Source organism: Cotesia typhae, unplaced genomic scaffold, assembly GCF_013202065.1.
Source record: "Cotesia typhae breed Kobodo isofemale line unplaced genomic scaffold, CoteBio_Ctyphae contig_4, whole genome shotgun sequence".
Lineage (NCBI taxonomy): Eukaryota > Metazoa > Arthropoda > Insecta > Hymenoptera > Braconidae > Cotesia > Cotesia typhae.
Window position 1 is genome coordinate 10906206 of NW_027423748.1, and position 23931 is coordinate 10930136.

The following is a 23931-nucleotide window of genomic DNA, read 5'->3' on the forward strand; positions in this document are numbered from 1 at the left end:
GACAGGACCCGAGCGAGCGAGCGCCGACATCCCCTCTTTGAGATGACAACCTCACTCGTAGGTGGAGCTGGCTGTCGCTGCTGGGAGGTTATTCGACATCGACACGCCCTGTGTTCATATATTCATTCAGATCCTGATATTAAAATTACTTATTTCATGTCAAGTATTATTATATCTGTATGTTTTTATATTTATTTAATTATTATTTTTATTATTTATTGCTTTTAAAAATCTATGCAGGTATGAATTTAAAATTTGCGGGTAAAACTTTTAGAAATGTCTGAAAAGCACATCCTGATTTTTGGAAGGTTATGAATAATTTTATGGTTAATTTTTCTAGGTGATTTAAGACGGCTCAATGGATCATTCTTGAGGCAAGAAAGGTCAAAAACCATTCAATAGACAAGAAAACATTTTTCCCACGGAATATGTATACATAAGTAATTATACATGTGTTCTTGTACTTGTCGACCACCGAGTGTACAATGACAGTTTTGCTTATCTTCACTCTGTGTGTGAGTGTGTGTATTTGTGCCTGATAAGGTATAGTAGAAATTGGAATGACATTGCGAAATTGATATAAATATTATTAATATTTATATTTTAATGACATTAAAGTATGATAGTAAAATTAGCCGACAGCTGTCAATTTTTAGAATTTTTTTTAATTTATTTGTTAGAAAAATGATTATAATTATCAAATATCTGTTAAATTTATTTTGGTAATATTTTATTGTTAATGGAAAAAAATTTTCAGGTAGGAGAAATTGTCAGTTAGCATGAGTAAGGACAAAAGAGCATTAAATTTAGTTGAACAGGAGGCGGTAATCCGGATACCTGAATTCTGTTTTATCAAGACCGTAAGTCAATTATTTAAAATTTATCATGCTTAATTTTGAAGAAAATAGAATTTTAATGCTATTTTAAATTTAATATTTCAATTTGTCTAGACGCAATTCCCCTTGAATTGATAATTCATAGAAATGACATTTTATTTCAATTCAAGCAGTTAATTTTATAATAATTAAACCATGACAGTATTAAAATTCTAAAATAGCATTAAAATTTATCATAAATTGGTTAGAATTAATTACTGTAAATTTTTCATATACAGTAATGCAGCATGATAGAATAACAAGATTTTATCACAAAAAAGATCGGTTCGATGCATATAAAAATATTTCTCGAGTGTAATCCATATCTCAGGCAATACAGGCATTCAAGCTTAATTTCTTTAGCTGTCTTTAACTCAGCTTCTTCACATCGTTTGTTCTCCATACCTTCACAGAGCTGTATAAGCATATATCTATACACACAATATATACCCCTATATCCCGGTATTAAAGATCGTATATGCAGAGAGCCAAGATGGCCGTAGCATTTACTAGTACTACAAATTACACGTAATTGTAGTCTGTGAACGCGCAGAACTATATAACTATACATCCAAAGGGTCAATCAACTCGCGAATATATGAGCAGAATTATAAATTTTATGATTTACGAACGCAATACATTTTTTAATTCTTAGTTTGCATTCTCCTGCATTATATTTTATACTCTGTTTTTATTAAACATAAAAAAAAACCTGCAATTTGCTAAAAATTATTCAACAGCTTTTTTCAATTCAAATAAAATATACACCATCCACTTATTATGTTTAATTCCCATACAAACTAAGTAAATTTTACATTCTACTCCCTGATTTTATTTAATATGTTCTTTGCATCCCCCTGTTTTATTTCAAAATAATAATCAATTCCAAAGCAAACTATAGACAAAAGAATCGACAGTACGTATGATAGTTTAAAATTCCCCGAAGATGATAATTAAAAAGATGAAATAAAAGAATAAAACTCGCGGCATTGAGCAAAGGGAGGATGTTTGAATAGCCGCGCCTGAGTCGTCATCACATCACAATATTTCTCTTCTGAGGAGTTATTGAGTTTTGTTGAGATATTTTGTATTTTTTCGATTGACAATTCTCATGACTTTACTATCATACATTATATATATACTACATGTTTTACGTGATACAGTACGTATGTATAAACGTTAACCAATAACCACAAGTCAGCCGTATTAAAAAAATTATCAACTACATTCTCACGTACTGGTATGTCTCAGGTCGGCCATGACCAACACATCCATCACAAACTATACAGGGTGTCTCTGAAGTGGCGGGAGTAATTGTTGGGGTCGATAGAGAAAAAAATACTGAATCGAAAGTTCCTGAGCCAAAAATTTTTTTGGGCCATAGAATTTGAGTTATGAATTAAAAACGATAGCCAATCAGAAGCGCGCTATTCGAGAAATGAAAATGAGCGGGGAAGTAGAGGAGACGCGAGAGTGAGATGCTGCAATAACAGCTTACTCGCTCACACAAAGCCGAGCATGAGAGGGGATTGTGACGCTATGAGCCGAGTACGTAAGTGTGAATGAGTGGATGTATGAGGTCGCAAGCGGACGGCTTAATGTATGAGTGTGTGTCCGTGTATCGCAGCATTATTGGAGGCGTTGTAACGCTGAATTAAAGCTAACCGGGTACTCTAAGACAGAGGAAAAAATTTTTATTTTTATTTTTATTCGAAAAAATTTAATAAAAAAAAATAAAAAGGCCCAAGATTTAACCAGACCCACAGAAACGGAGAGTAAATTTTTAATTCTCATTTATTTTGCTGGGGATTATTTTCAAATACAAAAAAAAAAAAAAGGCTAAGATTCAACTGGAATCCAAAAGAGATGGATGAAAAAATTTTATTTTTATTTTTAATCAGCAAAATTATTTTTCTTTAAAAAAGAGCCCAATCTCGACTGGAGCAAGAAAAATGATTGAAAAATTTTATTATTAATTTTCAATCAACAAAATTATTATAAAAAAATAAATGGGCCCAAGTCTCAACCGGACCCAAACAAACGGATAAAAATTTTTATTACTTACTTAATTTGCTGGAAATTATCTTTAAAAACGAAAAAAATGCCCAAGACTCGATCGGATCCAAAAAAATAACAGTACAAAAATTTTTTCCTTATTTTCAATCAGCAAAATTGTTTCTTTTAAAAAAAGGCCCAATCTCGACTGGAGCAAAAAAAAATGATTAAAAAATTTTATTATTAATTTTCAATCAACAAAATTATTTAAAAAAAAAAATAGTCCGCAGACTCAACCGGACCCAAACAAACAGATAGATAGTTTTAATTACTTATTTATTTTGATGGGAATTATTTTAAAAAACGAAGAAAATCGCCCAAGACTCGACCGGACCCAAAAAAAAAAAATAAATTGAAAAATTTTGTTTTCATTTTCAATCAGCCAAATTAATTTCTTTTCGAAACAAGGCCCAATCTCAAACAGACTAAGAGAAACTAATTAAAAAATTTTATTTTTTATTATTAATCAAATATTATTTAAAAAAAGAAAATAAGCCACAGACTTAACCGGACTTAAACAAACGGATAGAAAATTTTTATTACTTACTTAATTTGCTGGAAATTATCTTTTAAAAACGAAAAAATGCCCAAGACTCCATCAGACCGAAAGGGAGATGAATAAAAAAATTTTACTATTCATTTTTAATCATCATAATTAACTTTTTTATAATAAAAGGCTCAATTTCGACCGGACCCAGAAAAATGATCCAAAAATTTTATTTTTATTGTTGATCATCAAAACTAATTAAAAAAACAAATGAGGCCCTAGACTCAACTGGACCCAAACAAACGGATAAATAATTTTTATTACTTATTTATTTTGCAGGAAATTATTTTTGAAAACGATAAAAATGCCCTAGACTCGACCAGACCCGAAATAAAATAAATTGAAAATCTTTGTTTTTCTATTTTTAATCAGCAAAATTATTTTCCTTTGAAAAAGGGCCTGATCTCGACTGGAGCAAGAAAAAATAATTGAAAAGTTTTATAATGAATTTTTAATCAACAAAATTTTTTAAAAAAAGAAAATAGGCCCCAGACTTAACTGGACCCAAACAAACGGAAAGAAAACTTTTATTCCTGTTTTTTTTGTTGGGAATTATTTTTCGAAACAAAAAAAATTGCCCAAGACTCGACCGGACCCGAAAAAAGATAAATCGAAAAATTTTATTTCTAAATATTAATTAACTAAATTATTAAGAAAAAAAAAAATAGACCCAAGACGCAGCAGGACCCAAATAAACGGATAGAAATTTTTTATTACTTGATCACCAAGATTAATTTTCCTTGAAAAGAAAGGCCCAATCTCAAACAGACTTCGAATAACTGATTGAAAAATTTTATTATCAATTATTAATTAACAACATTATTCTTAAAAAAAAATTAATAGGCCCCAGACTCAATCGGACCCAAACAAACGGATCGAAAACTTTTATTTCCCATTCATTTTGCTAGGAATTATTTTTAAAAACGAAAAAAATGCCCAAGACTCGACCAGAGCCAAGAATAGAAGAATGCAAAAAAATTTATTTTCTCTTTTCAATAACAAACAAAAATTTATTGAACAAAAATCAGCCTAATCTTGACAAGACGATAAAAAACTGATTGAAAAAATTTATTATCAATTATTAATTGACAAAATTATTTCAAAAAAGAAAATAGGCCCCAGACTCAACCGGACCAAAACGAACAGATAGAAAATTTTTATTACTTATTTCTTATGCTCGGAATAATTTTTGAAAACAGAAGGAATTGCCCAAGACTCAACCGGACCCAACCAAACGGATGGAAAACTTTCATTTCTCATTTATTTTGCTGGGAATTATTCTGTAAAATAATTTTTCAATTAATCGTCAGGTAAAATGTCAAAAAATAAATTAAAACAAACATTGAACTCAAGTCCCAATAATTTTGATATTTTAATTAAAATTATTTTTTAATTAATTGACAGGTAAAATGTCAAATAAGGAATTGAAAAAAAAATCGCTCTCGAGTCCTGATAATTTTGATATTTTTATTAAAATTATTTATCAGTTAATTAACAGGTAAAATGTCAACTAATAAATTAAAAAAAAATTGAACTCAAGTCCGAATAATTTTGATATTTTAATTGAAATTATTTATCAGTTAATTGACAGGTAAAATGTAAAAAAATATACTAAAAAAAAAATCGCTCTCGAGTCCTGATAATTTTGATATTATTATTAAAATTATTAATCACTTAATCAACAAGCGAAATGTCAAATGATAAATTAAAAAAAAAAATTGAACTCAAGTCCGAATAATTTTGATATTTTTAATAGAATTATCTATCAGTGAATTAACAGGTAGAATGTCAAATTATAAATTAAGAAAAAAATTGAACTCAAGTCCGAATAATTTTGATATTTTTATTAGAATTATCTATCGGTGAATTAACAGGTAGAATGTCAAATTATAAATTAAGAAAAAAATTGAACTCAAGTCCGAACAATTTTGATATTTTTATAAAAATTATTTTTAATTAATTGACAGGTAAATAAATAATAAATTAAAAAAAAAAAAAATTGAACTCAGGTCCTGATAATTTTGATATTTTAATTAAAGTTGTTTATCAATCAATTGACTGTTAAAATCCTGAATAATAAATTAAAAATAAATCGCACTCATGTTCTCATAATTTTGATCTTATAATTGAAATAAATTTCTAATGAATTGACGGGTAAAATCCCAAGTATCAAATTAAGTAGTAATCGCACCCAAGCCCTGATAATTTTGATATTTTAATTTAAATTATTTATCACTTAATTGATAGGTAAAATGTCAAATGATAAATTAACAAAACATTGAATTCAAGTCCTTATAATTTTGATATTTCAATTTAAATATTCTTTTTATTCACTGACAGGTAAAATGTCGAAGAAAATATGAAAAAGAAATGGCATTCACGTTTTAGTAATTTTGATATTTTAGTTTCCCTTTTTCTTAGCAAAGAAATCATTTCAAAAACTCTACAGGTGTTTCGGCAGTTCAAGGATAACTTTACTTTAATGTTATTAGTTTGCATTCACATCATTACACTTTACTCCTTTTATTAAGCAATTAAGATTCCAGTTGAATCTTAGCCTTTTTTTTTTTTGTATTTGAAAATAATCCCCAGCAAAATAAATGAGAATTAAAAATTTACTCTCCGTTTCTGTGGGTCTAGTTAAATCTTGGGCCTTTTTATTTATTTTTATTAAATTTTTTCGAATAAAAATAAAAATTAAAATTTTTCCTCTGTCTTAGAGTACCCGGTTAGCTTTAATTCAGCGTTACAACGCCTCCAATAATGCTGCGATACACGGACACACACTCATACATTAAGCCGTCCGCTTGCGACCTCATACATCCACTCATTCACACTTACGTACTCGGCTCATAGCGTCACAATCCCCTCTCATGCTCGGCTTTGTGTGAGCGAGTAAGCTGCTATTGCAGCATCTCACTCTCGCGTCTCCTCTACTTCCCCGCTCATTTTCATTTCTCGAATAGCGCGCTTCTGATTGGCTATCGTTTTTAATTCATAACTCAAATTCTATGGCCCAAAAAAATTTTTGGCTCAGGAACTTTCGATTCAGTATTTTTTTCTCTATCGACCCCAACAATTACTCCCGCCACTTCAGAGACACCCTGTATAAAAACTTATATATTAATGCGTTTACAAAGCAATATAAAATCCAACGCAATCACACCTCACCTTTTATCTTCATCTCGTTGGTCGTCTTTAAATATTTGTTGATCAATATAATCATCTTGTTGGTTATTCCGCATTAATAAAATTTTAAAACTCAGTGTTAGATTCATGATCGTACACTATATCACTCTAGACTTGTAAATAATATCCTCTGTTGATTGATATGAGTGTGTCTTGAGACTTTTTTATTTCATAATTGACCTCATTCGAGCTTAAGAGAGATGAATAAATTTATTTAAGAAAATTATTTCTCTGACAATCGTTCATAGATAAAAAACATTTTTAACTTTTTTATTTAATAATTATTTTAAAAAAAGAATAAATCAATAGAACATCTGTCGAAAGTTTTTATGGGAAGGTAATAAAAAAGAGTTGTACCTATTACCGCGATACTAGTTCGATAGAGTAACATAATTATATTTTCATGACAATCGTCAGCTTTTTAAAACCTCTATCTTCTAAAAACTCTATATACATAGACTTGAAGGTACACTAGTGATACAATAGATTAGGCTGTATTTATTATTTACAGTGGCAAAGTCTATAATAAATAGAGGATGGTGTTGGTGATGAACAAATCGCCCGGACATACATGCCGCTTAGCAGTTTTATCTCGGATGAATGAAGAAGAGGCTACGAAAGCTGGAATTTCCGGTTGATTCGGCTCACTAACGATGTAGCGGAGGGTAACTTTTCTCTTATTCTCTCCATATATTATTACCCCGTGGGGCGACAAGTACTGGCAGGATCCTCAGCCTACATATATACATATATTCTCGACTAATACCTACACCGATGCATCCTGGTATTGTCCTTGCCAATACGATGGGTGCCAATCTGCTCGTCAATCATTTACACAATAATGGACATACACACTCTGCACGACAAATTAGTGAAAACCGTTGGATTGACCATCCAGCTTCTCTTTTCCTCCCTCCCGTCGTCGCTCACTCTTTCCTTCCTTTCAGATTTTTTGTATTCTCTTATGCATTATGTATATCGATGGTTCTATCTTCCGTACGCTTCGACACTTTCTAACACTCAATTTATCAAACAAATAAAAATTCTCGCCAAAAGCGAAAGGGTTTCATTATAGTATTCAAATTACTTTTTTTCCTGATATATATTTACTTGAATTTTGTATTTAATTGCTCGCTAATACTTGCTCAATTTTTTTTTTTTTTTAATGACAATTTCTTTGAGCATTTTCAGAGCTTTCATTTGAGTACCCACACGGAGAAAAAAATATCGTGATAAACACGAAACTTTGTATTGTCATTATCACAATCATATGTATAGCGACTGTTAACAAATGTTTGTATTCTATCACTATACTTATTGTGATTACCTCAAAACGTATAGTGTTAAGGACTATACGTATCGTGATAATCACGATACACCGCTTGCAGCGCCACTACTTTCCCATTACTTTTCGCCTGGATCGTGATAATTAAGTTACGTATAGTGATGAGAGCGATATTTTTTTCTCCGTGCACATGCATTTTTCATTATTAATATAAATATATGAAAAATTTATGTACTTAAATGAAAGCTCTTGACGATTGTAACATCGGAATGAGTTTATATCTTTAAAAATATCAATAGTTAAGGAATGAGAGATTATATTTTTAAAGATATAGATTGTTTACTTGATTGAAATAAATTTTTTTTTTTTTTTTTTTTTTTTTTTTTTTTTCGTGTATACGGTAAAAAGACTTTCCCAATGAATTTATTTATTTAGGTTTAGCTGCGATAAAACACTTGTCGGGAGATGATTCCCTGAGATCATTAATTATCGTGTATATAGCGAGTGTTTTGCGTTAACTTGCCTGGTAAAAAAGACAAGTCGAAGCTCAACAACTTGGAGGGGTTGTTTGAGAAAAAGATAACCGTTGTGGACGAATACACGGTTAAGTATAGACTCTTCTTGAAAGGCATTTATACATATAAAAAGAGAAAAAAGATTGCCAGAGGGAAGTTTTGATGTCGTCACGGTAAACTTAAATTACTTTTAAAGATTAATGACTTTATCCTTTATATTATCGATTTGTTTTATCAAATTATTTTGCTATTGTTTTTATTATTTTAAAAACAAACCTGTTTATTTATTTAATTGAGTTAATTTTCAATTTTATTATTGTTATTATTTTTTTTTAATGACTCTTTACGTATTGTACTTGTACGTATGTAGACAAATAAATTAAATGGAAGTATTGAGAGTAAGATTAATGATCTGACATTCGACAATTCGATACAGGAATCATGTTTGACTAAAACGGAATTTACTCAGTACTCACTGGAATATTAATGACTTTAAATTTGAATTACCGATCTATTGTGTCAAATAAAACACCCTAATATAACTGTTAATAATTAATGTCCATAAAAGTATATACGCGGAATAGTAAACTCAAAAGAAGAAAGGGGTTGTCTTCTCCCATTGCCAAACAAAACTATGGATTATAATTATGCATATTCAGTCTAGAATTTTTTAAAATATGGATTTTTTTTTTTTTTTTTTTTTTTTTTTAATGTAAAGATTTACAGCGAGGCTGGTATTTATTTGTCTGAGGAATAAAAGAATAATATCAAAGGAGTTTATATTGAGTGTAAAAATATAATTATTGTCTTGTTAACAAAGAAATTATTGTAGTATTTATGTTAATTATTATCGAGTTTTAAATTCCGTCGTGTAATTATTCAAATCGATTCTTTGAATACTGTTTATTAATCGGAGATAAGAAAACTATTTTTTTTAATATTAAAATTATCTTTAATTTTATAACGGTAATTAATATTCCGTTACATAATAATAAGCCCTAGACTTATCAGAAATTATCAGTAAATACTGATTATTAATTTTTGTTTTGATTTTGAGATTATTTTTGTTGATGAAAGAATTAAATAATTATCTTAAAAAAATTTTTTTATTTCACAACTAAATTTATATTTGAAAAATTGCTTTTAGGGATTTTTTTTTTTTTTTAATTTTTACAAATAGAATTTTTTATTGAAAAATAAATCTCCAAAAAATGATAAAATATTATATGTTACCTTCATTATCAATTATCATTACTTTAAAATTTATTTTTACTTTTACTTGATAATATCGCACAAATACTGACTATCGGTCATGAAGATTTTCATAAAATTTTATTAATAACTTGAATGAAGATTTTAAATAACGACTTTAAAGATTTAAATCATAGATTGAAAATTAATATTTATTTAATTTAAATTTATTAACACATAAAATTTATTTCAACATTTTTTTTTTTTTTTCATTAAAACAAAATTAGAAAATTTTAGTTTCAACACATGAAGTGTCTTTCTCACTCCAAGCGTATACGGAATCTTCGCATCTTTTTGAGCAGCACATTTCAGCATCGTGACACTACAACCAAAATAAGTTATCAGTTATTCAAAATTAAAGTTGAAGTTCTTTATATACATTTTACTGAAAGTACTTACAGGACCTTCCTCGATGCAATTCCTCTCAGCGTCGAATACATAACCCGTTACTGGTGATAGGAGTGCAACCATCATGACAAATAAAAAGATTTTCGAGATTTTCATTCTATAAAAATTTAAAATATTGATAAACTAATCAATTATTTGTAGTATTTATTAACGAGTATACATAAAAAACTTACTGACTCAGAAAAAAGTTGTGCACCGAATGAAATTCTAATTAAAACTATACTAACTATCGTCGGACAATTTAATTTGACGTGTAAAGGTCGAGAAAAAAATTTTATATTCCTTTATTAAATATATAATGGTTTTTTAACGACATTAAAAGATAAAAGTAATTGTTTTTATGATAGTTTTATAACGACGATATATAAAAAGCATAACAGTGTTATCAAGAAGTTTTTCGTCGCTAAATAAATAAAAACTCACCAAATTAAAAAATGTTTTTTTTTTTTTGCCTTGTAATTTGGTTTATTTTATCGAAAAAAAATCAAAACTTTCTTATTTGAATTCAATAATTGATAAAAATCAATTAAAACTAAAACAAATTTCTTTATAGACTGTATCTTATCTTTGATTCGTTAAATGTAATTAATGTCAAATCATTAACATTGAAAAAACTGTTTAGAGGTCACTAAAAAAGAATTAGATCGATTTCGATAAATTTTTTATTAAAAAAATCATGTCAACATTTTATTTTAAAAATTACAAATTTACAATTTTTTCTCCGATCAAAATTACACTTCAATATCAGGCTCTGCAATAGGAATCATCACAATTGCGCTAGTAATTGGCTGCATGTTTCCTTTTTTGCACAAAAGCACTTTTACTTTTTCGGAAATAGCACTTTTGGGAGTAGCCTTTACCATCACGGGCATTTGAATTCCCGGAGTAAGCAATGGCAAGTCCACAACCCGAGGCTTGATGACTGCTTCACTCGCTCGGAAAACCAAAAACAAGGCCGGCTCATTTTTGTCCTCGGCCATGCTCGCCACCAAAGTTCGAAGTACATAAGTAGGTCCTAGTCCAAGAACGCTGATTTCCATGGTAATTGGATTGTTGATCGCGTCGACATTAGAAAAAATAACTTCGTGAGCTCGCTTTTCGACCATCAGTTGCAGTCTCAGAAAACTCTGCTCAAAACTTTGGTAAATTTTCTTGGCTTCTTGTCTTTCTCGCATCATTTGCTCGACAAACAGTCTCGTTTTTTTGGGAATTGAAAATTTAGACCCCGTGTTTGTGTTCTCCGAAGTGCTGGTTGATGATGATGATGATCCTAGTCTTGTATTGAAATTAGCAGTTCGTTTTAGGATTTTTACACACAATCCTCCGTTTACCGTCACCATTGCTAATGCGCGTTCTTCTTGTCCCATTCTGCCGAACTATAAAAGTAAAATAATTTTTATATTAAATATTATTCAAGTAATTTTTCTTTAAAATATTTTCAACTAAATTTCCTTGAAAATGGTGGAAAGAAAATTGATTACTTTTATCGTAAAAAATAAAATTAAACATTAAAAAAAAATCTTACAATTTTTACAAATCATTTAAACATATTTAACATTTAAAATTAATAATAAGATTATTATTTTAAAAATTACATTAATCTCAAATTAAAAATAAAATTTAATTAAATTTTTTTTATTATAATTAAAATTATAATTTTCTATTAATATTCCATAGAAAATATTATAAAAATAAAACCGCACCTTCATTGCAGAGATAGGTTCAAAAGTTGTTATAGTATCAACATGATGCTGCGAATCATAAATGACAACTCCAACCTTAGGAACGCTAACAGCAAGCAGCGACAAGCCTGACTGAGGCACGGGAATGCTTATCATGTCAAGGGCTAGCCCAGGTAGTTCAATATTCCATATCCGCTGTCCTTTACCCGTGAATCCAATAACAATTCCGCTCATAATAACGACTGCTAGACCATCGCCGGGCAAAATGCTCATTGCGACAGCCGGGTTGGGCAAATCATCCCAAAGTTTTATCGTCCCGCAGCCTTTCTTTAGTGAGCCGAGCTCCATTTCCCTCCCGGTTACGAAAATTTGGCCCTCGCCTGACCACAAGCCCACGCTGGCTGTCGTCACTGGCGCCCAACCTAATTGGAACTTTTCTACCACGTGGAACGACCTGTAAAATTTTTATAATTTAAATTTATTGAGAAATCTTCTTCAGGAGTTTTTTTTTACACTACCTTGGATCCAAAATTAAAAGATATCCTTCCTCTGTACCGACAACCAAACAACTGCTCGCCGGATCGTTCCAAGAATCCTTTCTGATGGTTCCAATCGTGGTCGCGCAATCTGGTCGGTTCAGAGGAACGCTTCTGTACAAATCCGCAAACTCTAAGCGCAAGTTTTCGTCCAGTGATAAGAACTTTAAAGTTCTTGGAGTTATAAAAGCTGCGCCAAGTTCTTTTAAAAGTAAATCGAGATCTTCGTACAACATTTTTACGTTTAATTCTTGCTCCACTCCAGCTTTGTGCCAAATCTGTCAATAATAAAATAAATAATTAAAAACTATCTCAGTAAATTGAAGAAATGATTTTTTAAAGAAAAGAATTTTTATTGTTTGATGAAGTTTATTAAACTTACTTCTTTCTCTTTGGGATGAGCGTCCAAAAGAGGTAGACGGGATTTAAAATGAGGTTTCATATTTTTATAAAAAAATATATCAGTACAAGACGCAACCGCTACTACTGCCGATTTTGGATTGTTATTTTCTGTGTAAAATCCTACTACCCCACAAGGGGGGTGTAACATTGTGTACTCTTGTACTTGAACACTTTCTTTAAAAACTCGTACCTGAAATAATAAGTATGAAAATTAAATTAGCCGATATCTGAAAATTTTTATTACAAAAAAAATTGCAAATGCAATTTTTTAGATCTAATTTATTTTTCAAAGAAAAAAAAATTGTCTGTTAATTTCAATCCCTTACAAAAAATCTAATAATTAAAAACTTTAAAAAAATAGTAAAATATTAACTTTAGCAGAATCTTTTAATTCATCGCCCAGATCAATTGTAATAAGCCTAGCTTCACCATCTCCAGCTACATCCATCATCTCAAGACCCCCAGGAAGTACATTTAACTTAGCACTAGGTTCCCAGACCGCTTCCAGCCACCTGCTGCTACTCAATTTTGAGCTTATTGCTCGCTCCATTTTTAAAAAAAATTTCACTTTGAATAAATTTACAAATTTCTAATTGAACACGAAAATTTTAACTCTTAAACATTTTGAGAAAAAATTAATTTTAATTCAACTCTATGAGTTGTCAACAAATAAAATAAATCAAGTGTTTGTTTTGGTAATTGTTACCATGGAATTCACACATACAACACCTGCATGTGTGCTTACACACACCACACATGCTCAATCGCAGGCAGGTATAGTTCAGTACGTACAATAGTCGCGCTTAAATACTTTTGAAATAATTCTTCGGATTACCGGCAACTCACACGTCTATTCTTTGCCTTCCACTAATTTCTTCAGGCATTATCATTTTTATTATTGCTATTACGACAATACTGGACTTGTTAGTTCTTCAGTTTCGTTGTCAGTGCATTTATCGTTTCATACTCAACTCAAAAATTGGTTGAAATTATTTTAAAAATGGATTTTCGCACAAGCACGCCGCTTGTCACTTCCAAAGCACATTCGTCGCGTGTTCCTTCAAATATCAAGGATAAAATAAATAATAAGAGGTTGTTTATTAAAACTAATAATAACAATAATAATTATAATAGTGCAGTGTTTTTTAATGAATACTGGGAGAAAATAAATGGCCCAAAGTTTGTCGATTTCGCAAATGGAATTCCCGAGCCAAGTGATTCATTTTTTGGTAAGTACTTTTTTTTTTTTTTTTTAATTATATAAAATGTTGGAAAAATTTTCAACGAAATTTATTTCGTTGATTATTTTTGATTTTTTTCAAGATGGACGCCAGTCGATATGTCCGACTCCGGTGAAAGAAGAAGAGGCTATGCAAATTGATAATGGTATTATTAAGTAAGTGTTTTTAATAATTAATATTAATTTTTTTCTTATAATTGTTTGTTAAAAAAAATTTGAAATTAATTAATTTTTATTTTAGTACATTGGAAAATATTTCTTTGGGATCGGATATCGGTGAGGAAGATATTACGCTTAAAGCTGATACTACTGTATTTGAGGTAATTTAATATTTATTATTATTTTTAAAAATTGAGTAAAAAAAAATTAAATGTCCCAAAAATTTTTAATTTTGTATTTAATTATTATTAATATAGCAAAGTATAATTAATTGCACTACACCTAACGTTGATCGAAGATTATCACGATTATCAACGGCACCCCAGCCATTTAGTTTTGAAACGCGTGAAAAAGAGAAACAAGAGCGCAGACAAGCCAAAAAGCAATATCTGGTATAAAAAATTTATTTTACTATCAATTATTTATTATTCTAGTAGATTAATTAATGTAAATTTTAGATAAGCGTAAGCCAACAGCCAACAGAATTTAAAGCTCGAGCAGCGCCGAAGTTTAAAAATGTCCCGAAAAATCCTGTCAAGGAGATTAAGAAAGAAGAAAAGCGAATCCTCCAGGACTTTATTCCAAAGAAGGAAGTTAAAGTCATCCATAAGATTAAGCCAGTAGTTTGCAGAGGAACTGTCAAAGAAGAAGCTATATCTCCAATAGAGTTTTATCCTGCGGGAAAAGCTGATAAAAGTGTTTCTTGTAATTCTGATGAGTTGAATAATTATTTGGCTCCCGAAGCGAAGAATAAAAATTGTGTCGAGACTGAGAAGAAAAAAGTTGAGGTATTTATTTTAAGAAGACTAGTGATTGATTTTTAAACATTTTTTTTTTTTTTTATGGACTAATTTCTAAAAGATAAAAAAGAATGTTAGATCTTCAATGTCATTGAACCGTTGATTAATTTAATTGTTTTTTTACAACTTAAAAATTAATAAAGATATGAATTAGTCAAAAAAATTAATTAACTGTTAATTAAATCATTAGTCTTCTTTTTTTTTAAATAGAAGAAATTTAATTAATGTTAGAAAAAAATTTTTTGTACAAAAATGGGTAAAATAATTTTGTAAATTTTATTTTTGATTAAATTTTTTGACTTAGGTGTGGAATCAAAAACCTTTTCAAGTAAATCTTCCAAAGCGCAGAATTTTAGTAGCAAAATCTCCAAAATTACGTACAGCTAAACGAGCTGAAGAGCGAAAATTATATGAAGAAAAATTGCGACTCCGCGAGCTTGAATTTGAAGATTTGAGAAGAACGGTAATTTTTTTTTTTTTTTTTTTTTTTTTTTTTAAGAGGCTGAATTAATAATTTAATAAATTAATTAATTAAACGAAAAAATAGCTGTCAGAATCCCAGAAAGAAAAAGAAAAGGATGAAATAGCTCGCTTACGTCAACTGACGACGTTCAAAGCTCGCCCGATGCCCAAGTACCCCGCCGTCAAGGTGTCGGTACCATTTAAGCGGCCTCTTACTGACCCAACAGTTCCTCTTATCAGCAAACGTCCTCGCCTAGGTATCTCGAAGAATTCTCGATAGTTTGAGAAATTTTTTATCAAAAAAAAAAAAAAAATGGGCATTTTTTTTAGATTAATTCCTTGTTGACAGTGCAGTGATTATGCACGATTATTAATTAATTATAAATAGAGTAATACATTACAAAAGAATTAAGTACATCAGGCAATTGTATTTAATTTAAGTCAAGGTACTGTTTATACAATATTCAATATATCGAACATCATTATTTTATAATATTATAATATTTGTGAACAATTATAACAATCATAACGTATAATTATTTTCTTATGGAATATTTTTTTTTTTTTTTTTCACAGTTCTGTAACAATAAATGATACATTTTTTCTTACATGATTAAATACTGATTCATATTTTAATCAATCCCACATAACACTAATAATTAATTTATCTTAATAGTAATTACAATTAATTGTCATTATAAATTCATAATCACAATTGTTACAGCCTTTTTATATATAAACATTTATATAATTATTATTACATAATTATTTATCTTAATAAACACAATTGTTTCAAAAATAATCATTTATTGAGTCTTAGTATTAAGTCAACTTTTTATCAAAATAATACTAATGGAATTTATTGAAGAAAAGTTTAAGTTTAAAAAATAGCTCGCCTATTAATTATTTAAACTTTTTTTCAAACTAATAAATCTCACTTTTAAATAAATACCCATGTAGAAAAACTAAAAAAAAGCACCGAGTCAGTAGACTAAAGTCCAATACTTAAAACACAACCATCAGATTTTAATTACAATTACAATATTATTAGGCCCAAGATTTTTGCTGAAAATATTAATTTTATAAAAAAAAAAAATTTATTTTACATTTTTTTTAAGACTAATTGGTCTTAATAAAAAATAATACATTTTTTTTAATCAAAATAAAATTATTAATAATAATATATTATTTTAAAATCAATTAAAAAATCCTGAGCATTCTCTTAAAATAAAAATTTATTTACGTCTAACATTAACATTGATAGAATCAGTTTGATTGGGATCGAGATATAACAAGGGAGAAGAGGGTGATGGCAAGGACTCTGACCCGTGAAGACGTATCTCAACCTCTGGACAGTGCAACTGACAAACAGTACTGGAGGTGCTGAGATTAGACTCAGAAAGCATACACCCGGACTTGTTTTTTCTTCTCCAGTCGCCTTTCCTACTTCTGCAGCTATTTCCAGCACTGTCGCTGGTGTCTTCCTTTCTCTCCTGTTCGTCTTCTCCGCAAAAGCCGGGCAAGAGCCTCCTGAGCCTGGTGTAGTGAAACTGGGCAAACTCCGGCGAAGGCCCGACCACGGCCAGGAGCGGACAGAGGAAGAAAGTCGCGTATAGCCAACTTACCCCCATGATCAGCAGTAAAAAAATTGCGATCTGGATGTAAGCGAGCACGTGGGAAGGCAGCATCAGCGCCCCAGAGACTCCGCTGGTGGCCGCGGCCATCAGAGTGGGTCCTCCCATTTGCTCCAGGACTCTCTTCACCCGGTCGACCCTCTTCTCGGACTTGCACGCGCGGTAACTCACGCTGTAGTGCAGGCTGAAGTCGACCGCGAGTCCGATCGCCGTGGACACTGTCACGCTTTCTAAGACATTGAGTCGCCAGCCGAGAAGAACCAGCGCGGCAACTGTCGACAAAATGGCCCCGCCGATCGCCAAAATCGCGTACAGACTGACCAACGGGTTGAGCGTCACTAGCGCCAAGACGATAAGCGCGAGGATCATCGAAACTACCAACGCCCAGATGGTTCCTTCATACAGAGTCCTCTGTAGCTCGTAGAACTCGAGGTAGCTGACAAACCACCCGTTCTTCATGCCCCGTGGCGCTGTGCTCAGTTGCTGCTGCATCCACGTCTCGACTTTATTGTAAAACTCGTTCATTTCTGCGAACGACAGGCTGTAGGAGTACGTACTGTCGTACTCGACGATCAACACCATTATTTTTGGCACTGGCATGTTTTTGTTGTAATTATTATTACTGTTATTATTAAATAAGTAAGTAGGCTTGACAGAGTCCTTCAAGTACTTGATCCCTCCGGCGACAGCCCCCTCGCGAGTCCAAAGGTGGTGAGGAGTTCTGTATAAATCCGCGCTGGCTTCGGCGACGCAGCGACGGAGCACGTGAGGCTTGTAAGGGTAAGAATTGACGTCGCAGCAAGGCGCTCTGCTGAGCTGAGGGTCCCCTGGGTCCTCGCACCGGCGGGTCATCCAAGTGCTGAAGGACTCGATGAAGCAGTTTGACAACAACGGGCCCTGTGTGTCGTGGTAAAACGGCTGGGCTCGTAAATTGTGGCAGAATTTTCTTAACCACACCTGGGACTTTTGGTCAGATATGTCGAAGGTCTCGTCAAACTCCAGCTCGCCTCGGGATGTCGGGTCTAGGTAGTTACCGTTGTCAACTGGTTTTATTCCCCAGACGAAGCGGAGGGGCAGTAGACCTTCACCGTCGTCCTGAAAATTAATTTTGAAGTGTTTCATTGTCTTGAATCAAGACGAAAAATTTTTAAATTGGTTAAAGTTATTGAAATTTTGAAGAGGAGCTTTGTAATTACCATTTCTAATTTTTCAAACCAAAATTTTCGCTTGTAAAGAAAATCGTATCGCTCAAACTGGTGCGAGTTGTCGAATAACTGAAAATTTGGCGAGTCTGGTAAGCGCAATCCTGGATAATTGAAAATAACCATTCCACCAGCCAGTGCGGCTGCTCCTAATATTGGCAACCAAAGCCATTTTAATCCAATAACTATTTTTGTTAGAGTGTTGCTAAAACCCACTGAGACTTTTCCCATGGTAATTTTTAGCGGGCGAATTATTTTTCGCACCATAAAATTCGCTGGTGATAAAATTACAAAGCGACAGTGCTCAGATACGACGACACTGGCGGGTAACCATGTTACCATTAGGAAGAAATTTGCTATCACTGTCATGCCTGAAAACAAACTGTTTATTTTTAATTAGTAAAATTTTTAATTAATTTTTTTGTTAAGTTGAAAGTGATGATTACCTAAAACAGTTGATAGCGGTGACATTGCTGACAATCGACGCGAAAAAGGCAACAGCTGTCGTCAGCGATGTTACCAGCATCGATGGAACAGCGTGGACCAAAGTTTTCTGTACTAACTTGGTCATTCCGCCGTTGGATATTTTTTCCTGTTTATTTTCTTCCCATATTTTGCAAAATATAAATGCGTCATCCGCACCAATTCCTATTTAAAGGAAAAAAAAAACAATGAATATAAATTGTTTTTGTAAGAGCAAATAATAAAATCTCACCAACAGCGACGACAATTGCCAATAAATTCATAAAAGGAAAGAAATTGATTCTGATGACCAGAGTATAAATAGCGTATGAAATCCCCAGGCTAAAAATAACCGCGAGTATCGCTGATACCGTGAGAATAATTGAGCTTGTGTAAGCCCAGATGCAAAAGGTGACAAATGCGAACCCAGATAACAGAAAGGAAGAGTCTGAAACTAGAAGACGGTCGAACAAAGTGTCTTTCAGACCCAGCTCCATTCCCATCACCCGGAAGCTTCCGTATTCTAGTCCGTCTATCGCAATGTTTTTGTAGAAATTCAATGACTTTGCGCTGGCAGCCATCGGCAGAAATAACATCACAACTTCCAGGGTTGTGTTTGAGTTATTTTTAATCACCTACATTAATCATTTTATTATTATTATTATTATTATTATCCTTATTGAAAAATTTTATTTTACTAATAAATTAAATTTATTAAATAAACTTACATCTGGTGATATAAAATCAGCGTCCAGTAAATAATGAAACAAATGATAGGGCGCGTTGTTGTGTTTGTAGCACTCAGCAGGAACTTGCTTTTGGCAATTAAAATCCTCCGAGCAATCAGCCGTTAAATGATGGTTCCGATAGTAATAAGCGCATCTCTTCAACAGAGTCTCAACTCTGGCTAAATCAGCTTCAGTTACACCTAGACAAGAAGTGCGGTTCGATAGAAAAGCGACGTAGTTAGCCGGCGACCAGCTCCTGCAGCATTTCTTACTGTCCGAGCCGTGCCGTATATCTGCGGGCTTTTCGCAGAGATAAGGAAACTTGGGGTTAGCTCGGAGCATCGCGTCGATGTGACACTGCGCCAAAACTCCCTCGAGGGACCAGAGGTTTTTGTCTTTGTTGTCCGAGCCGATTACTACTCTCGCGTATAAGGAATTCGGCAGGTGGCAGAAAAACTCCTCCTGGGTGTTGAGTTCTACTTCGTGGATGTGCTCCGGTCGGTTTTTGTTGTTTTTTAGCTTTAAAAGCTCGTCCCATTGGTCCTTACCGTCGTTTGTCGCTTTTTCGTTGGAGAGTTTGTTGTATTTTTTCTTTTTGGATTTATTTTTTGGCTTTTTTCGGATTATTCCGAGGATTGTTCTTGTTCCATTGAAGGAGTCGGTTGTATTCTGATGGAAAAATTTATTTTTGTGTAAAAAATTTGCATTTATTAATTATTTAAAAAATTTATTGAAATAAAATTTAAAAGAAATTGTAAAAAACTATACAATATAATTTTTTTTTTAATAATTTTAATGTAAATAATAAATATCTAGATTTTTTACTCCAAAAATATAAAAAAATTAAATCATTTCTAAAGATAATTATAAATAAAAAAAAAATTACCTGTTTAATTGATTGCAATAAATAATTGTAATATTCAACAGGATTGTCAATAAGTTGTCCTCGAGCACCAGTTGCTTTTTCCAAGTTCATCCAAGCAGTCAATCTCTGAGCAACTGCTGTCCCACGTGCTTCAAATCCCTGTCAGAAAAATATTAAATATTTATTAATAAAAATAAATAAAATAAAAACTTTACCATTTTTGGATCGGTAAAATCTGGAAATTTATTAGTCGCCAATGGAACTATTAGACATGTCGATGACAGGACAAACACCGCTGATAATATTGCATAAGGATGATGAGCAACAACTCGCGAAAACCACCAAATTTCCATTATTTATTATTTTTATTGTAAAATAAATTAATTACACTGATTTATTTTAAGTAACTAAAAAAATTTGATTATTAATAGAAAAATACTAGCGGTCTATTTTTATATAAATCAAAATGGTTGTTATAACTTAAAATAATGACAAATAAATTTATTAAAAATGAGTATAAAAATAAAGCATGACTTTTGAAATAGCCATGACTGAGGTAATAAAATTTACGGCTACTAAAATTGTTTATGTGTTATGTTTAACTGAACTAACTGTGTACTGGGCTGTATAGTCGGGACTATTAGAATAAGTACAAGCTCGAGTGTTTGTATGTGGGTGTTCTGCAGGTATTATAGCACACAGGAGCCTGCGAGGCCAGTTTGTTTTGATCTTATAGATCCTTGGACTGTACTTTACTCCTTTTTTGGTACAATTTCGTCTTCTCTGCTCTCCCGAATATTTTTCGGTGAATTTATCCACGCCGGTGCGGTCTTTTTCGGGGAAAGAAGCTTTACAGCAGCCAGTCAGATAGGTTCCTATTGAATGGACCAATGTTAAGAGATTATTTTGGAAAAGTTGCTTACGATTAATAATAATACAGAGCTAGATTTTTAATTTTTCAATTCAAACTAATTTTTTTTTTTTTTTTTTTTTTTTTTAACAAAATATTTATTAATTTATAATTTTAATTAAGTAAAGTGAAAAATTTATTATTTAAAAATTTATAATTTATAAAAATTACAATATTTCATTTAATAGTCCATAAAAATATTAAAATTAATAAATTTTTTATAAAAAATCAATTTAATTCAATAGAAAAAAATTTTTATTTAAAAAAAAACACTTTTTTTAAATTTGGTCGAGTAGAAAAATTTTCGAACTAAATAATTATTGCTCCAAATAAATTTTCCTGAATAAAATTTTTTTTTTTTTTTGGTAAAATAATATTTTTTTTTTTTTTTAAATAACAATTATCATATTTTAAAAAAAAAAAAAAATCAACATAAAAATTAAATAATCTAAAAAAAAAAATTTTAATAAAAAAATAAACGGATAAAATCTGAATGAGACTTTCCGTCAAAACCCCGGAACCAGAATCCCCGGATACTGATTCTGTGATATGAATAAGATTGGTGGATGGTGACGATGGTGACCATAATTCCCGCGCCACTTCCCACACATCCTCTGCATACTCTTAAACTCTTATATACATTATCGTTTAGTATTATCCTCTCCCCTACTACGCAACATGCTCCGCAGTGTATGCAACATATAATACAAACACATAATACATAATACATAATAATGTATAAAACATTGTTTCAATACCAGGCAAACGAGCAGCCCGCATACGCCATCCGATCGTTTATTTTATTTGCCCACTCCTAAAATAGTTCAATAATTACCACCACTGGTCAGTGCACATTATCGCGGTGCACTCGTTCTCATTATAATTACCACTATTATTATTTATAATCATGTTAATTCAATTCCTAATTTTCTCTAATAAAATAATCGTTTGACTGGTCACAAATACTGTCAGCGTAAAAACAAATTAATGATGTTACAATTGAGTAATTGGTTAATTAATTCAACCGGCATAAAATCATAGCGTATAATACAATTAGAATTAGAATAGTTGATTATTATTTATGATTGAATGAGTAACTGCTCACTGCTGCTAGTTAGGCGCTTAAATTTAAAAAAAAAAAAAAAAAAAAATTAAAAGTGACTAAAAGCTCATAACCCTGACAAATGATGAATTAAAAATAAAAATAAAAAGTAATAGACGAGACAAAGGAAAAATTACAACACGCCTTGCTCCTTTGGAATTTTTTCTTCTCTCTCTCTCTCTCTCTTGGGTTTTATCTTTTCTCTTGTTCTCAGCTCTGGGCTCCAGTTCTCGGGAAATGTAAAACAAAAAAAGCTGAAAAAAACCGCTGAAAGCTTTCATTGTAAGCTCTGTGTTAGTAGAACAGTATTGCCACAGCCCCTGCAGCATCCACGACACTTGGAACCGCCAGAACGGATGCGGGGACTGATCGGTGTCACGTGAACCCTCCGGATATACCAGCTTCCTAGGCTTGCTCACCTACTTTATCACCCGGTCCCTGGGCTCTGGGCTTTGGGCTCTGGGCTTTGGGCTCTGGACTTTGGGCTTTGGGCTTCTGCCTATGGATTTCACGTTCAGATTAAACATACTGAAAAATAATTTATTCTGGGCTTTCCGAAATCGAAATCGTTCACCTATCTTCTACTATAGACTGTCTATAATGTTCCTGTGCCAAATTAATAGTCATAATCAGTCTCGGGTTTTTGATTTTAATATTCTAGGAAAATAAAAACAGAAAAATTGTTTAAATTTTTAAATAACTATCAAAAAAAAAAAAATTCTCAAGTCCATAATATAATTTTAAACCTTTTTTTTTTTTTTTTTTTTTTTTTTTTCTATCAACCAAAAATCATTTAATTTTAAATTAAAAAAAAAAAAATTAGTAAATATTTATAAATAAATTTTTTTTTTTAATTCTAAATATAGAAATACAATTTTTTTTAATTTTCTTTATAAATATTTTGTAAAAAAAATTTTTTTTTAAAAAGTAAGTTTAAAAATAATTAATTTATTTTTTAAAAATATTTCTTTCCATTTAATGACAATAATTTTATACAAAATTAAATTTAAATACTTAAATAATTGATTTAGATCCCAAAATTACCTTATTAAAATATGGTGGGAAAATATTAATAATTCAAGGGTAAAAAAGAAATTATCCAGTAGAGTACATAATCAAAGAACTATAAATAAAACAAAAAGTGATGGACAACGGTCACGTGTGTAAGCAGTCTAGCCTAATAGGCCTAAACTGAATATGAACATTCGATTATTTTCCGGCGGATGTACACAGAAATTACATTAAATCCGAAAGCCAGTGTCATAGAGTGTCATAAAAAATAGTACGACGGATATAGATGTAGAGGATAGAATACAGAGGATGTATCTAATCCTATAGGAAGCTAGAAGAAGCTTATAATAGTGTGATACACAGAGAGGTAGTGATCACGAGCAAACATTGTAAACATTATACAACCTACAACCTACTGCTAACGTTGTCAACGTTGATAATGATATACCATTGATTATGATATACGGTTTGTCATCTTGGGGTCCCCACTCTTGTTCCCCGATTAAATAAACACCCATACCAGGATTTGATTCACCGTCACAACTACCAACAACACATTTTTCCCCTCAAAAAATATTTCAAACTGTATCCTTTTTCTTTGTCCCAAATAA

The 23931-nt window shown here is 31.3% G+C and overlaps 3 protein-coding genes and 1 long non-coding RNA gene across 6 annotated transcripts; 2 read left to right on the plus strand and 2 right to left on the minus strand.

Moving 5' to 3' along the window:
- Positions 1 to 29: 29 nt before the first annotated feature.
- Positions 30 to 7761, plus strand: LOC141527742 (uncharacterized). Of its 2 annotated transcripts, none has more exons than XR_012479234.1 (4): positions 30 to 240; positions 341 to 543; positions 758 to 860; positions 7178 to 7761. It is a non-coding gene; the product is annotated as an uncharacterized LOC141527742 (long non-coding RNA). The 2 variants fall into 2 exon arrangements; XR_012479235.1 differs by lacking the exon at positions 7178 to 7761 and adding an exon at positions 1115 to 1472.
- Positions 7762 to 10773: 3012 nt separating this feature from the next.
- Positions 10774 to 13461, minus strand: LOC141527223 (BBSome complex member BBS1-like). Its single transcript, XM_074242581.1, has 5 exons — positions 13119 to 13461; positions 12726 to 12935; positions 12326 to 12621; positions 11829 to 12261; positions 10774 to 11501 (listed from the first exon to the last, which is right to left on the minus strand). The coding sequence occupies exons 1-5, from the start codon at positions 13293 to 13295 to the stop codon at positions 10857 to 10859; spliced, it is 1761 nt and encodes a 586-aa protein (XP_074098682.1). The 5' UTR covers positions 13296 to 13461; the 3' UTR covers positions 10774 to 10856.
- A 148-nt stretch (positions 13462 to 13609) lies between these two features.
- On the plus strand, positions 13610 to 15910 carry LOC141527224 (uncharacterized). Its single transcript, XM_074242582.1, has 7 exons — positions 13610 to 13974; positions 14069 to 14141; positions 14227 to 14305; positions 14402 to 14536; positions 14603 to 14932; positions 15249 to 15407; positions 15492 to 15910. The coding sequence occupies exons 1-7, from the start codon at positions 13746 to 13748 to the stop codon at positions 15684 to 15686; spliced, it is 1200 nt and encodes a 399-aa protein (XP_074098683.1). The 5' UTR covers positions 13610 to 13745; the 3' UTR covers positions 15687 to 15910.
- On the minus strand, positions 15693 to 20975 carry LOC141527222 (protein dispatched). Of its 2 annotated transcripts, none has more exons than XM_074242580.1 (7): positions 20910 to 20975; positions 20319 to 20456; positions 19433 to 20101; positions 18958 to 19339; positions 18689 to 18890; positions 18237 to 18624; positions 15693 to 18135 (listed from the first exon to the last, which is right to left on the minus strand). In XM_074242580.1, exons 2-7 carry the CDS (start codon positions 20406 to 20408, stop codon positions 16642 to 16644), a joined length of 3225 nt encoding a protein of 1074 aa, XP_074098681.1. In that variant the 5' UTR covers positions 20409 to 20456; positions 20910 to 20975; the 3' UTR covers positions 15693 to 16641. The 2 variants fall into 2 exon arrangements, with proteins under 2 accessions (XP_074098681.1, XP_074098680.1); XM_074242579.1 differs by lacking the exon at positions 20910 to 20975 and adding an exon at positions 20513 to 20887.
- Positions 20976 to 23931: the final 2956 nt, after the last annotated feature.

What these genes read in the sequence shown, in the direction of transcription:
- LOC141527224 (XM_074242582.1), top strand. Translation starts at nt 13,746, where the DNA reads ATGGATTTTCGCACAAGCACGCCGCTTGTCACTTCCAAAGCACATTCG. An exon ending in CTGATACTACTGTATTTGAG is followed by an intron (nt 14,306 to 14,401) that starts GTAATTTAATAT and finishes TTATTAATATAG; the next exon opens with CAAAGTATAATTAATTGCAC. An exon ending in AAGCCAAAAAGCAATATCTG is followed by an intron (nt 14,537 to 14,602) that starts GTATAAAAAATT and finishes TGTAAATTTTAG; the next exon opens with ATAAGCGTAAGCCAACAGCC.
- LOC141527222 (XM_074242579.1), bottom strand. Translation starts at nt 20,650, where the DNA reads ATGGAAATTTGGTGGTTTTCGCGAGTTGTTGCTCATCATCCTTATGCA. An exon ending in GGCAATTGTCGTCGCTGTTG is followed by an intron (nt 18,891 to 18,957) that starts GTGAGATTTTAT and finishes TCCTTTAAATAG; the next exon opens with GAATTGGTGCGGATGACGCA. An exon ending in ACCGCTATCAACTGTTTTAG is followed by an intron (nt 18,625 to 18,688) that starts GTAATCATCACT and finishes AAAAATAAACAG; the next exon opens with TTTGTTTTCAGGCATGACAG.
- LOC141527223 (XM_074242581.1), bottom strand. Translation starts at nt 13,295, where the DNA reads ATGGAGCGAGCAATAAGCTCAAAATTGAGTAGCAGCAGGTGGCTGGAA. An exon ending in CTTTTAATTTTGGATCCAAG is followed by an intron (nt 12,262 to 12,325) that starts GTAGTGTAAAAA and finishes AAAATTTTACAG; the next exon opens with GTCGTTCCACGTGGTAGAAA. An exon ending in AACCTATCTCTGCAATGAAG is followed by an intron (nt 11,502 to 11,828) that starts GTGCGGTTTTAT and finishes TTACTTTTATAG; the next exon opens with TTCGGCAGAATGGGACAAGA.